Source organism: Caretta caretta, chromosome 25, assembly GCF_965140235.1.
Source record: "Caretta caretta isolate rCarCar2 chromosome 25, rCarCar1.hap1, whole genome shotgun sequence".
NCBI classification, from domain to species: Eukaryota; Metazoa; Chordata; order Testudines; family Cheloniidae; genus Caretta; species Caretta caretta.
In genome coordinates this window covers 15421597-15436558 of record NC_134230.1, presented here as the reverse complement: position 1 = coordinate 15436558, position 14962 = coordinate 15421597, and the positions used below count along the sequence as shown (strand labels likewise).

Below are 14962 nucleotides of genomic sequence, written 5' to 3'. Positions count from 1 at the left end.
CAAGTTTTAATATGATCTGTCTAGAAAGATTCTCCCCCACTCATGAAAAAGGTGTTTGATCTTTTTGCACCTAAGAATGTGCTGTCATTTTAAACTGAGAAGATGACATTTGATATGTATGTGCCACAACTTCTTAGCCAATGGTAGAATCATTTCCTACCCCCTTTTCTTTGGGTGGGTGGACAAGGCGGACAAGCAGTTATATTGGAGACAGTAGAAATTGCCTCTTTGAAGGGTCTGGTGCACTGGTTCAGCATTTTAAGTAATTCACAGTGGCAGCTTTTCCTGCCAAGAGTTTGAAGATGGTTCTCAGAGGAGAAATGGCAGATGTGGGGTTTCACGGATGGGCAATGAAGGGAGCAGCGCTCCATTGCGGGAAGTACCAGCTCCATGACCTCCAAGCAGCGCTTCGTTTGCCAGCTCCATGTAGTTCTGAAACAACAGCATCCTCAGGGGGATTGGAGACCAGCACTGGCAGCTTGGAAAAGCAATCTATGCTGCAGCTGCCTTTTGGGAAAGATGAGACAGGAGTACCCAATGCTGCCAAAGAGGCTGAAGGAGAATTCTTGGTGATCGTGGACGGGAGAAGCCCAGGATTTGTCAATATGGAATTCTAGATTCTGACTAAACTAGAGAGGAATGTGGAAGAGATGCTCATGTATGGGAAGTAAAGGCTCCAAGATCTCACAAGGGCCTGGGAAACCCACTCTTCTTGTGAGCTTTCAGACCTCTTGCACGGTAGGAAGATTGTTTCCAGATTTCCAGAGTTATATGGGAAGCTGGAATGCAAACACTCCCTCGATATATTGCCCATTATCTGCCTGGAGCTCTTAGGTTTAAGATCAGCCTGTCACTCCCCCAGAAAAGAATCTCACCACCAATAATAGAAGATACTTAAATCCACTTGCTCTTTCCTGTTCCCTAAAGTGTCACAGGCAGACTTATTTTTGTTGATCACCGACTTGCTCGGTGCTACGCAACGAATAGGATTCCTGTCCTAAAAGCTTGCTATTCGAGTGGAAGAGGCCACACAATACAGACACAAACTGCCCTGGATGATTGGAAGATTAAGGTGTTCCCATTTTGTATTGACATAGGTCTACAGGTATTTCTACCTTAGGTGAAACAAGAGTGGCAGGCTTGGTGGAAAAGGAGGGATTTGAACACCACTTTGGTTTGTCAATTACAACCATTTGGCCCACTAAACATAACACCGGTAAAATGAAGAGCGAGACTTTCGCGGCACCGGGCCACCAAAGCAGAAGCGGGCAGGTCCACCCCAATTGCATTTTAATCAGTAGTTACGCCTAGCTCCGGGTATGGGGGTTCTTCGACGTACCTGGCGCACACAACCCTGTACTGACTTGGCGGTTGGATTTCCTTTCCGTGGGAGACGGCTCTCAGCAAGGAAGTGACTGTGCAGACACAGCTTCGCTCTGGGCCGATATGCGGGGGGTCATCTAGCAGAGCCACCACTGATTTTTGTCGTGGGCATGGGGCTGGAGGGAACCAAGGGATAAACGCTAGGTACTTTGAGGGGATGGAGAATAGGGGGCAGAAGTGAGAAAGTGGAAAGATGCTCATGGTTGCCAAGAACCAAGGAATTCTGAAAGAAGGGCTAGAAATGTCTAGCAGCTAGTGATGTTTGTTTTCCTGTATTTCAGCTCTGCCTCTTTCCTTCCTCCTGTCCTACTTTCCAGGAGAGTAAAAATAGGTTTTATTAACAACCGAAACCTGAATTGCTGTACTGTAGTCATGTTGATAGCATCCTCTGGGAAAGGAATTCAACCATTTACATAAGTATCCATGCTAATCAGAATGTAAAGTGTGAGGAGAGATTCAATGAAGTACAAAAGGAAACCAAAGACCCGTTGGAAAGAGCCCCTCAAGTAATTTGACACGAAGTAGCAGACAGTATTTCCTGTCAAGTCTCAGACGGGGCAGAGAAAATTCTCTGACATGACTCAAGGTTCCGCCTGTCACACTGTATTTTTTGCATATCTATTGGTAGCAGGCAAAGGGTTTGCTACTGCAGGTCAGGCTACTGCTCCATCGAGTCTGAGCCTGGCTCGAGAAGTTACGGGCCACGGCTTCCTCGGGAGGCAACCACTCATTCTGTGCTAATCTAGGTGGGATAAAATCCCTGCCTGACCCTGCATTGATCAGCTGAGGCCCTGAAGCAAGAGACTGGTTTTGAAAGCTTTTGAGACGAGACAACAGGATTTCACTGCTTAATCCCAACCATTTTACTGCTGCTTTGTAGGGGAACTGCACCAGGACACAAAATCATCAATTCACTCAGTGCTAAGAGGCTGATGCTTCAGTGAGTCACACCCGCCCCTTCTTGCTTCCCATTATGGGAGTGGACAGGAGAAAAGCTTTTGAAGGTCTCAGAAGCACCACTCACAGAAAGCACAGTCTCTGGGAGAGGCAGATTCACCTGTTGCTTCTCTTCCCCACCTCCAATAATTTGCAACCAAGTGTAGCAGGAGGGGGAAGAAACCCTTTCTGGCTATTTTGTGGGCTGAGGGAGGACACATGAAGCACAAATGCACTGGGAGAGAAGCATTAGTGACAAAGAAGCCGGTTATGCGGAATGACGTCCAGCAAGGTTGCTGTAATCTACAGGGAGCTAAAGAGGGCAAGGCTTGAGGACAGAAAACCAAGGCTGGAATGAAAAATAAGGCTCTGAAGGCAGACTAGTGTTTAATGAGCATGCCTGGCTTGCAATCTGAGTTCTAAACCCAAGCCTTAATTCTTGGCAGACTCATGATTCCCTGCTCCTTTCAAGTCACATTTCATCTTCCCTCGCACCCAGACTTGTTAGACATGGCTGGAGATCTAAAAGTGCTTGCTGGCTAATTCACTTCTTCTGGGTCAAAAATATTTTAAAATTACTTCTTTATGATAGGGAAGACTGACAACCAGATGCCTAGCTGCAGGCTATTCAACCCTTATCAAAAGGGCAGGTTACTTGCATTTCTCCACCCTCTAGTCATATGGGCCATGAACAGAAACTTGGTTAGGAGAAGGTCAGTACCATTGCACAGAGCTACCAGCAAGCAGCATTCTGATTTCATCCCAAAGACATTATGCAGGAGATTGAGGGAGAAGGAAGTCATACAATAGCTCTCTGCTGGGAATGGCAAGCGAATCAGATGTGTATTCTGGTGGGGGTGCACTAGCTACTCCTACTTAACAGCCAGAAGGTGTAGGGGGCAAACCCTGGTTTCTCCAGCCTCAGTTCAGTGAAAACTGGAAATAAGTACAAAAGAAGAGGGGAGCTGTTTCTCTAGCCGATACTGGATCCGGAGGTCATACTTCAGACTCCAACACAAGAAAAGCGCGGAGGAAGAACGGTGCTCAGAGCACAGATGGAGGCGTTAATGCCTTTAACACACTCGCATTAAGAGAGTCATTTGCAGAGTGTGGGTAGAAGAATTAAAAATTCCAACCTCTGTGCCAAACACCGAGAAATAAGCAAGACCCAGAGGGCTGAGCAGAAGAGAAGAGAAGGAGCAGGTGCTTTCCCATCAGTACCTTGCATCCAGGGGAGAATTTGGGGTTTGCATCCTCCCACACTGCCACAGGCAGGAGAGATGAGAAAGGCCTATTAGACCTCAAGCCCATGGCCCAGCGAGCGCTGGATAGCCCCTTAGGATACCTGGAATATAGGCACGTTACCTACTGCATTACCAAATATGCTCAGAGCCTTTGAAGGGGATTACTGTGGCAATATGAACACAGATTCTGTAGGCTTTCAGTCCATGCATCCGAGCAGCAAGGAAAGCCTTTCCACAGACACCCTTTGCATCTGCTGCTGAGGGCTTTTTGGTGAGTCAGAGAAGAGGTGGCCCACTAGCCTCTGGGAGATCACCAGCAGAGCCCCTGCACTAGGCCAGGCCAGCTTCCACTTCCGCCAATAAAGAGCCAAGTGCTCCCTCTCGCTTGCTGTGAACCATTGCAATCATATCTATGGCTGAACAAATCAAGCGTAACATTGTGGGGAAGAAGGCAAGATGGTTGCCTTGGAAACGAGGGGCAGAGGTAGGATTCTGCAGCCACTTCATCACTTTCGATTTTCTTTTTAAGTGCTACTGCAGGGTCATTGAATTAAAGTTACCAAATACAGTTTACGAGCATTAAGCCCTTCAGTAACAGCGCAGGGCACAGAGGAGAGGGTTAGCGATCCACAGGGAACCAGGGGCTCTGCCTCCCTAGCTCTCGGCAGCATGTCTGCACTGGGCCATGTGTCCACACCAGCACTTGTCTGAGTGGCTTACAACAAAGCCTGATAAAAAAAATTTCATAAAGATGCGCTACTAGGCTGGTTTTCCCCAACCAGCACCGCCCTGGAGGCAGCAGGCTCCAAGGCTCTGTCATTATTACTCATGGGTCAACTATACTCAGCTTAGACTGAATAATTTACCCTGGCTGGCGGGCTAGGAGAATTTTAATTCATTCCAGTTCAGCTGATGGTTCATGAGACTGCAACAGAGAGCTGCCAGAGTGCAGAAAGGGCTGGTACAGCTGAAACAAACCCAAACACTGTGTAAATACAAATTTAATGCAAGAGAATTAATTTAGTTTGGGGGAACAAGGGGAAGGTGAGGAAGGCGTCTGGCAGAAACCAGAGAGTCTACGGCAGGCTCTGTTCCCATTCACAGACGTCATAGGCCTCTACTCACCCACTCCAGGTCATGTGGTGTGAGGAAGTTGCATGTTAAGGGGGGAAGCAATAGTCTTGGGAAGAAAGTGTGGAGAATGGCAGCAGCTGGGAAGGTGGACAAAAAGTCTGCACCAAATGTTACCAGGCCCTTTCTGCCATCAGCTCTGCAGTGTGAACAGAACACTAGGCACTTCCACAGCGCGTCATTCGATCTATCATTGGTTCTCACATCTCTGCCTGCACCCAGGGGGCAGGTAACTGCCATTTTATAGCTGGGGAAAACAGTCCCAGAGAGGAGAATTGGCTTGTCCAAAGTAACATATCTGCTAACGAGCTGGGAACAGATCCTAGGTCTCCCAGCTCCCAAGACTGTTCCAACCAGATTGCTATTTCCCTTAATAGCATGCAGTTTCCTGCACCACAGAGCACAGAACAGAATGAGGACAAGGATGACTCAGGGAACACTTCTCTCTCACATACTGATGGGAGCCTTGTTCTTGCTCACACCCACCTGACTCCAAGCTGGAGAAAACACTGGCCTGGATGCCAGAGGCTAGTCCTGCAATCTTCTCGGAGTGCCCAAGGACCTTTACCTTCCACATGGGCAATCACCAGTGACATCAATTCAGCATCTTAACCAAAGGATCAAAATTCTAGAAACAGCATACCAGGGATAAGGAAAGATGCCAGCTACTTCAGGCTTGAGTTGGGAATCTATTCCCAGCTCAGCTGTGGGGCTTTCAGGAAGTCACTTCAATTGCTCTATGCCTCAGTTTCCCACGTGTAACATGGGGATAAATATAGACTTTGTGGGCAAGGGGGCGGAAAGAGGTGGTGTAAATATGAAGCTGTTACTGATTGTGATGGAAGGTGTTGGAGAGGGCAAAGTGTTATTCTAAAGGTCTCAGAAGAGACAGGACCAGCCCTGCCCCTGGAATTAAAGCTGATCATTTTAGGAATGCGCTTGAAGAAAAGATGTCTGCCAACCAATATATGGACAGACACCCAAAACTCTCCACTGGCTATGGTCAATTGCATTTAAGCTGATTGTGGCTTATTTAGAAGTTGGGACTAAGTCCTTCCATTTAATTCATTAAAACAAAGCCAAGAGACATGAATTCTTCTCCAAGCACATTCTTTGCTGCCATGCCAGCATTCGCATGAGGGTGATCGACAGACCTGCCCTGGGCCCAAGGATGTCAGTTTGCAGTGCCTATTGTAATTATTGGGATGTCACAGCAGGAGCAGGGAGGCATTTACTAATGGGGGGGGGGGGGAAGGGAGAGCCTGTTAAGAGGTACTGGCTAAGCCAACAGAAAACTAAGAAGAGATTAATCCTTGGAAATACCAGCTACTGTATTTGCAGGAAGAGAGAGACTCATTACCCTTCCTCTCGGTACTGGAAGGGTTAAAAGCCTCAAGAGCAGCACTTGTGCCCAGTTAGTGGGAAGACTGCCGTTTGAGCATGTGAGGTTTGCCACTGCCCTTAGTGCCTAGAGCTTGCTCTACTTTCTTGTCTCTCCTGCTTGCTCTGACTACCTGCAGGGTCTCTAGAGAAACTCTCTCTTCGCTTGCAGCCTAGCGAGGCTGACTCAAAAGCTCTTTGCCACAAGGGAATCAAATGCACAGAGCGTCGGATAAGTAGCTCAAATACCTGGCAGCTGACGACACATGGAAGCCAGTGGCCCAGCCCCACCTTTGAGTAGCAGGGACAATGGCAAGCGGTGCATTAATGGTTTTCAGCATCTATTAGCCCATTTCACAGACAGCCCAAGACGTGCTACAATGCAGCACTCATTGACCAGGCACTGGCTTGACTGCAGGGGCCTAGCACCAGCAGCGATGGACTAGCAAGAGGGCACGATGGGAGGGGTCCTGAGAAGGGAACAGCAAAAGCATTTGACACTGAAGGAGTCAATGGTGGAGAGGGGAAGAGCAGCTAGTAGCAATATTAGGGTGCAGCAAAAATAAACTTGCATGGACTTGCAGGAGCCCCCGATCCAAGGATCATGGTGCCATGAAGCCAGACGCTTCCTGCTCATGCACAGTTCAAAAGGTCGCCCCTAAAACAGTCCCCTCTACAGGACTAACCCCGGTCTCCTCTACTGCAAGTGTACATTCCTCTCTCAGGCCCAGTCAGACAGCCAGCATGCACGTGTCTCAGAAAGGGGACTGCCAGCTTGCCTGTTAATTTAATGGACCAGGCAGCTGTCTCTTAAAGGCAGCTGCTCTTCAGAGCTTTGCTCTTTCTAGGCGTTAGGGTGAGGTAGCTCTACAGAAAACAAGTTCAGAGCCCTCTCTGGCTCTGACCCAAGGTCTCCGCAAGCCCCCTATCCCACACTCCCTCATGACAGTCACTAGGGGATCAGACGACAGCACCTCAGCTGCAGCTTTTCCATAGGAAAGACAAGGGGACACAGATGCTTCTGACCGCAGCCAATGGGAGCAGAGCACGCCTAGTGCCTTGCAGGATCAGATCCTGGTCTTTACAGCGTTCCCAAGAGCGTTCTGGGGCAAGCTCATATGCAAGAGCTCTGCTGAGCAGGGGCACTCTTGCCAGCTGCTCTGTCCCCCCACAGGAGCACTTCCTAGTCAAACAGGAGACAAGCTCACACTGCCTCCTTGCTGAAGCATCCTTAGAACACTGTTTGTTCTTGTACTTTCATCCAGCCAGGAAATCTCTGCTCAGAGACAGCATGTTCAAACCGATCCTTAAACCTCAGCGATAACAGGCTGTTTTTTTTAAAAAAAGTAATAGCAGGGATGTGGGGTGGAAATGTGGGGGGGAAAGAAGAGAATGATTGGTTAAAAAAGACAGACAAAATATTCCCTGTCCTGGAACCCTTCCTCAAGCACTGGATTCCGTATGGAGCAACTCTGCCACTACATTGAAATCCAGTTGTTCCATCTCTTGGACATTAAGAAACAGAAAACATTAATCCAAATCCCTACTTCAATATCCTCAGCTTCAAGGACCCACCCCCTCCCCTGCCCACACTGCTACTATCTGGCCTGTGAATCTCATTATTCATGCGAGAAACACATTTTAAACACCTTCATTATTTACCAGTTAACTGAAATGCTCCAGCTCGATGCTTAAAGAAAAAAAGAATGCCAACTAGATTTACATGCAAGTTGCCAGAGCTCCAGCAGAGCTGGGGGAAGGATACCTAGTGACTTCCATGTGTCTGCTGTCAAAAGAAAAAACAAGTGCACAGCGATAGCACGGGTACATTAGCATAAGAAGCAGAAAGAGAATGACTAATAGGAAGAAGCTGAACACTCACTTGTGCTGCCTTATCTGCTGTATTGAAAATCTCTTCGCTGGGTCATATTCAAGCATCCCTGAAAAGGAAGAAAAAAAATTGAGGTGAGATTCACAGGTGCTCTCAGCCAATTTAGAGAAAGGAAGCACAAAGCCCCACCCCTCCCAATTCCCCCATAACAGCACCCATGGTTTCCAGTCCCCCTGGCCATGGGAGTTCAGTGAGACCTTCCTCTTTAAAATGAGAGGCAGCAGCATGGGATGGAGCGAGGGTCAGGAAAGGCAGTGTTTAACCCCAACTCCACTGCTGACTAGCTGTGCGGATGTGAGTAAGGCTGTGCTCTACCTTCAAAGTGGGGATAATCCTCCCCTCCTTTGCAGTGTGAGGACTGAGGTCAAGTTCTCTCCCCCATTCCCAGCCAGTGAATGGTTAGGGTCTCTAATGCCACAGATCATCAACGTTGGTCAAACCTTACCATAGAGGAGCCAAAGGCTTTGGCGTGGTGTATACTCAACTACACAGCAAGCCAGAGGTTGCATTCTAGGGACAGGTATCTCCCTGAAGCCCCTCGAATTAAGGACTCTTGAACAATGCTCTTCCCTGCTCGCCGGACCTTGTAGTCTGCGATCAGTTATATGAGATCTGGGCATGGGGAAAGGAGCTGGCCAATACATTCTCTCTCACCCAGACCATCCAACAGAGAGGGGGATAGATTCCCCCTCAGACACAGGCTGCCCCACATCCCCAGAGACTCATTTATTGCAACCTCCTCCCTTCAAACTCTTTTTAAAGAGTCACAGTTCAAGGAGAAATAAAAAGTTTCACACCACTCCCCAGAAACTGGCCAATGAGGCATTAACCAGTCCAGTGCCCCGCACCTCCATCAGCTGCATGCAAGATATAGGCGTTCCCCATGGAAACCACCACCAAGTTACTAACCTGTTGAACACCAACAACATGCGTGGTGCTGCACACAGATTACAACACAGGGACATGACAGTCTAGGGACAGAAGCCAAGGGAACTATAAATAGGGTTCCAGGCACCATATGGTGGGGATGCAGCTGCTGCCGCACTGTGCTTTTCTGGAGTGAGGAATTCCAAGTAGTTTTGTTTTCAAATGAATGGTAACAGTTCAAAGAGCAGAGGGTTAACACAGAGGAACCTTGCAGCAGTAGGGCAGGGAGGAGGGATTAAAAGTGCTCTTATGTGCCACCTCCTCCCCTTCCCCTCCCCCACAGAAAATATAACCATGAATCACAGCTACTTTAGATTGCTCCCCTGGCAGGAGCTCACCACAGCCGGGCATGCAACCTTGGAATGGATACCTCAGATCCGTTTCTACTGGGTAGGTGTTAGACGGTGTTTCTCAAATGCAGCCACCGTGGTCACGTGTGGCCACCACGGGCTTTTCTTGCAGCCACAGCCTCCTGGGCTGTGACTGGGGGAGGAGAGGAGGGAAGGGAGAGAGAGAAGCAGTGGCCCCTCCCGCTCCCTGGTGCTCCTGGATGCACAGCCTTGGTGTTGGCTGCTGGGGCTTCCAGCTGGGCCCTGCCCTGCTCTGGAGACACCTGGGGCACAATGCTGGAGGAGCAGGCAGCTTCCCAGAGGTGGTGGGGCTCAGGCTTTGGGTGTTAACCCAGAGGTGGCATGGAAGGCAGGCTCTGGCTGCGGGGATTTGGGCTCCATCCCCAGGCTCTGGCTGCATTGGTTTGGGTTCTGTCCCCAAACTGTGGGGCTTCAGGCTCTGGCTCCCAACAGCCTCCCCATTCAACCTCCCCCACCCCCTGCCCAAATCACCCGCAGCCCCTGTCTAGGGCTTAATTGGTCCCCAGACTTGCTGGGGCTGAGTAAGTCTGCTGTGAAAAGTGATACTTATATGTTTGTTAATATCACTTTTCACAGCAGAATTACTAGCTAGCAATAAATAAATTACAATGATTTGGATGTGTATTTGTGCATTTTTTCCCCCCCTTAAAGGTAATTTAAGTATTTTAGAAACAAGTGTGAGAGCAGCCACCAGCAAGAGTTGGTGGCCACACTCTGAGGCCACCAAATAATTTGTCCTGAGAATCCCTGGCCTAAGATCGGATATTTTCCGCCACAAACAACAGGATGAATCCACCCCCATAAAAGCTGAACGCCCCGCCCCGATCTCAAGAGCGTTTTGAGAAGGGCTCACCTTGTTCCATTTGGCGATCCTTCAAAGCTCCATTAGCCTATTATTTCTGCCCCTCTCCAGAACAGTTCCTGAAAATTTAACCAACTCCTTCCGTCGGTGGTACGTGCAAAGTACGTTTTAGTGGCAAAGATGAAAAATCCATTCAGAACCAGTCCAATGGGCTTTTTAGCCTCACTGAGTTAGTTTCATACCTTGTGTAATGGCACTAAACCATGGAGGAGTTTGGCTCACGCACTTGGGGCACTAGTATGGTGACTGTCACCCATGCTCTCCTCTCCAGGCCTAGAGAGCTGACTAGGCTCAGACACAATTAACTTGGCTGTCAAATTAGAGCCAAAGTCTTACTAATGCCTACCCCTTCCTTCTCCATTGGGATATTAGCCATGTTTAAGTTATTAGAGAGACAGGGTGGGGGAGGTAATATTTATTATCGGACCTACTGCTATGGGTGACAGATGAGCTTTGGAGCTCCACAGAGCTCTTCTTCAGGTCTGGGAAACTGACTGAAGGCTTGTACACGCTAGTGTGTACTTCGGTATAACTTAAGTTGCTCAGGGGTGTGAAAAAGCCACGCCCGAGCAACACAAGTTACACCGACTTAAGTGCCGGTGTGGACAGCGATATGTCAGTGGGGAGGTGGAGTAATTATGCCGATGGGAGAGCTCTCTCCTGTTGGCAGAGCGCGTCTGCACTAGGAGACGCGCAGACTAGGGCATGTCTTCACTAGCAGCGTTAAAGCACTGGGCTCGGCAGTGCTTTAATGTGGCTGTGTAAAGACCAAACAAAAAAACAACCACCCACCTCTGCGAGGGGAATGGCTCCCAGTGCTGGGGCACTGTCTACCGTGGCACTTCATAGGGCTGAAACCTGCAGCGTGTGTGCGTGTCACTTCTCTGAGTGAGAAAGTTGCAGGGCTGTAAAGTGCCAGTGTAGACAAGCCTTCAGAGTGTCACATCTACATACAAGGTGGAACAGATTGTTTAGCACAAGTAGTTAACAGATATTTCAAGGGACCATTCAAGGTGAAGTGGCCCACTAATCCCAGGCCAGTCAGGGATGGAAAGCTGCTGGGGGTGTTGTTGGTGGGTTATAGATTGTTGTCTTAAGCCATGAATCCACACCCTGGGGCCGACAAGGGTGTGACAGGGGCATGCATCTAAGTTGTGCCGCTTTCCACGATCGTTTCAAAGCTGTTGTGGGGCAGTGCCAGAGATTCACAGGCTTCCTGTGCCCTCAGAAGCCGTGTCTCAGGACGCTGCTAGGTCACCGGTTTCATCTTATCATGGCTGTTCCAAGCAGCAACGAGGCCCTAGTGAACGGCTCCCCCATGACGCGAAGGCAACTCCAACTTCTTAGCTACCGTCAAACCTGGTATCAGCTCAATATTGGACAGGGACTTGATCAGGGGCCTCTTCTGCCAAACTTGTGCTTCTTCAGGTGGGTGTTTCCCCTTTCTCCTCTAATCAGACATGCATGGCACAGCCCAGCAGCTTTCATAGCATATCGGGGTTGGAAGGGACCTCAGGAGGTTGTCTAGTCCAACCCCCTGTTCAAAGCAGGACCAAGCCCCAACTTTCTCCCTCCCTATTCATCGTATAGAAGCAGTAATTGGAAGAGCAGTTAGAAAAGTCCCACACCTAATTAAATACCAGATCAGTACGATTATTAGATGGTCACTTCACAGCTGAACGGCCCAGGCTGTTTTATTTAAAAAAATTAAAAAGATACGATTGAGGTGAAGGCAGATTGTACATGAGGACCAGAGACACTGAATTCTGATACTGGATGGCTTATTTTTTAATGCAGTCAGAAAGGGATACGGTCAGGTAAGACTCTCTCTAGAGTGGAGACTTTAAAAACAAGAAAAAAAAGAAAAAGAAAATCACATTTCCGGAGGGCATTTCTGGAAACCTGTCTCATCAATTTCAGCAGAATTTTCTGCAAGCCAAAACATGAAAACCTGCACAGGACAGCACATCCAAGATCCCAGAGACAATGGGGTTGTCTCAAAGCTGCGGTGCTTTTTCATAGTATCTATGGCAGTGGCTCAAACTTTTTTTTTTACAGGTGACCCCTTTCACACAGCAAGCCTCCGAGTGCGACCCCCCCTTATAAATTTAAAACACTTTTAAATATATTTAACACCATTATAAATGCTGGAGGCAAAGCGGGGTTTTGGGTAGAGGTTGACAGCTAGCGACCCCCCCCAGATAATAACCTCGCAACCCCCTGAGAGGTCCCAACCCCCAGTTTGAGAACCCCTAATCTACAGGTCTGAGACAGCTTTGCTGGGGTGTTGTGGCTTTTGGAAGTAAGCATCTTCAATCTAAGCCTGCTCAGATCATCCGAATAATGCATAAGCATCAACTCAAAGACTGCTTAGAAAATGCCAGTGCTTGCCAAGAGATTTACAGCATTTACTAGATGGAACAGGTATGGGAGAGGATGTGGGTAGGCAAAAAAGGAATTAAGTGTCTAAAACAGGTTATAAAAAAGGGGAATAATAGCACTTCTTACAAGCAGCTGTGGTGCAATACATTGTTCTCAGACAGGGTTCAGCAATTAAAGGAGCAATGAAGGTAACTTGAGCCAAAAAGTCTTTAGTTAAAGGGAAAGTACTGTATTTTGGGCAATGCTGGAAGAAGAAAATCTAATCAGTGAAAATTAAAACTCATGGATTAATCTGTACTCATATATAGCAATTGTGTGGCTAAAGCCCAGCACTGGAGAGAGACTCCATAAAGGCAAAACATCATGTACTATTCACCAGTCAAATCATCTAAAAGTGTCTGCCCACAATAACCACACAGATATTCTCTACCACTTACGGTAAAGATTTCCATGTGGTTTATTTGGGAGGAGAGATGAAACACTGGAGCAGTGAGATTCTTCGGATGGATGCCTAGCTCTTAGATCTCTGCTCCCACAGCATTTCAGAAGGGTTAAGCGGGCCCATCCCATCTCTGATCCTCTGCCCAGCACAAAATACAGAACTACAGGTAGCATGAATCCCTTTTCCAGTAATGCCAAGGACTACCAGAGCACAGAAGACCTTAAATCCATCCTGCCTCCTTGCCACTGACAACCACCAATGCACCTTTATATAGTCCTGGACAAGCACAAAGATAGAGCACAATGTAGCTGAGTAACTTCTGGCAGCCAGGAGCCTCTTCAGGTACATGTTAAGTAGGCAAAGGAGGTAACAGCTGTAATTCAGGACTTCTAGGTTCTAGCCACTGACTCAACGCCACATCCTGGCCGAGTCATCTCCCTCATCAATTCCTCCATCTGTAAAATGGGAACAAGAGTATCTGCCTCAGACGTATTGCAAGGGTTAATACTGAGTGTATTGCAAGGGTTAAAGCTGAGTGTTCTGGTTGAAAGGGTGCCCTCTGCAGTAAACGCAAAACTCATTCATGCTTAAGGGCCCTTTTTGGGAGGGAACATGAAGAGAGGAGCTCTGCTCCCTCGACCTCCTGGGAACACCTCTAGACTCGCCCCTCCTCAAGCTTTGGCTCCCCTCCTGCACGCTGGGAGACTAGCGGAGTCTTTCAAACGACAGACACAGGGATCTAACACACAGTGACACTGGTCTACTTCCTAGACACCAGTATGTCAACTATGGACTCTTACAGCCCTCATTTCTGTAGTATTCAAGCACCTCAACCTCTAACGCATTTTCCCTCTCACCAACCCTGTTAAGTAGGGAAGTAGATCATGTCTTTTTTACAGGGAGGGAACTGAGGCACAAAGAAACTTGCCCAAGATCACACAGGCAGTCAATGGCTGACCGAGGAATTGAACCCAGGTTTCCCAAGTGCCAGACCAGTTCCCTTACCACTGGGCCGACCTTCCTTTGGCTCCTGGCAGGAGAAGCCTATTTCAAAATAGGATTTGGCACACAGAAGATTTTTAAAATCTCATTTTTCTTGCCCAGAAATGAATCTTATTGGGACACAAGTCATGCAATGGTGATGTCAGAGCTTCAGGTCACCTGGGGAGGCTTCTACCTTGACGAGCTACCCCCACAGACAATGTGGGCCTACCCATGCTAGCCCTCTAATGCAATCAGTGAAAGGACGAGATTCATTTCTCTCTTGAAAAGCAGCATCCCAACTAACCTGTACTAAAATACTATAGTACTGCTCTTGCTAGGAGTTTGAAATAGACCCGTGAAGGGGCTAGAAGCCCCAGAAACTCTTGGCCTTCAGCGATCTTGCTTCTTCTCTGGAAAGATAAAGGCTGGTAAAGACAAGCTCAAGGGGTGAGGAGAAAAACCACACAACAGCTTGAGCAGCTGCAAAAAAGTAGTCAACAGAAAAACAAAGCTTTAAAAAGCATCTTCTTGTATCTGCTTCCCAACCAAGCTGGCACCCCGCTCAATGCAGCACTTCCAGCCAGAGAGGAAACAAATACTTTGCAACATACTGTAGCCTTCTTTACGATGAAAGCAGGAGGAGTGCTCATCACTCTGCTACGTGCTAGAAGAGTCCTCCTGAGGCAATGGAAGGGGGAGTGAGCCAAGCTACGGGGATCTGTGCTGTTCATTCCAAAAGCTATCAGACATGCACTGGCAAGCCTGCAAACAGTACGCTTGAGTTCAATTTCACCAGCTGCAGAAGATGCAGGAGCATAGCAAGGAATGCGGATGTACTGCATAGAAAAATAGGGGCACGTGGCAAAAGTCCTCTGCCTTGTCACCAGTGCTACCCACGAGGGGATGTGGCAATGCTGAACACTTGGATCCCTGCAAGCTGGGTTACACTTCATGCCTTGCGACAGCAATTTGTGATGCCCATGGAATCCCCATAGGAAAAGTGGGGAGGGACACCACAGAGTTAAATCA

General features: G+C 48.2%; 1 protein-coding gene across 1 annotated transcript in view; it reads right to left on the bottom strand.

Moving 5' to 3' along the window:
- Window positions 1–14962, bottom strand: part of STK11 (serine/threonine kinase 11) — a 73470-nt gene that overhangs the window by 19141 nt on the left and 39367 nt on the right. Inside the window, exon 7 of the mRNA XM_048830518.2 lies at window positions 7957–8014. Within this exon, the coding sequence (XP_048686475.1) occupies window positions 7957–8014 (58 nt within the window). The remainder of the gene's footprint in view (window positions 1–7956; window positions 8015–14962) is intronic.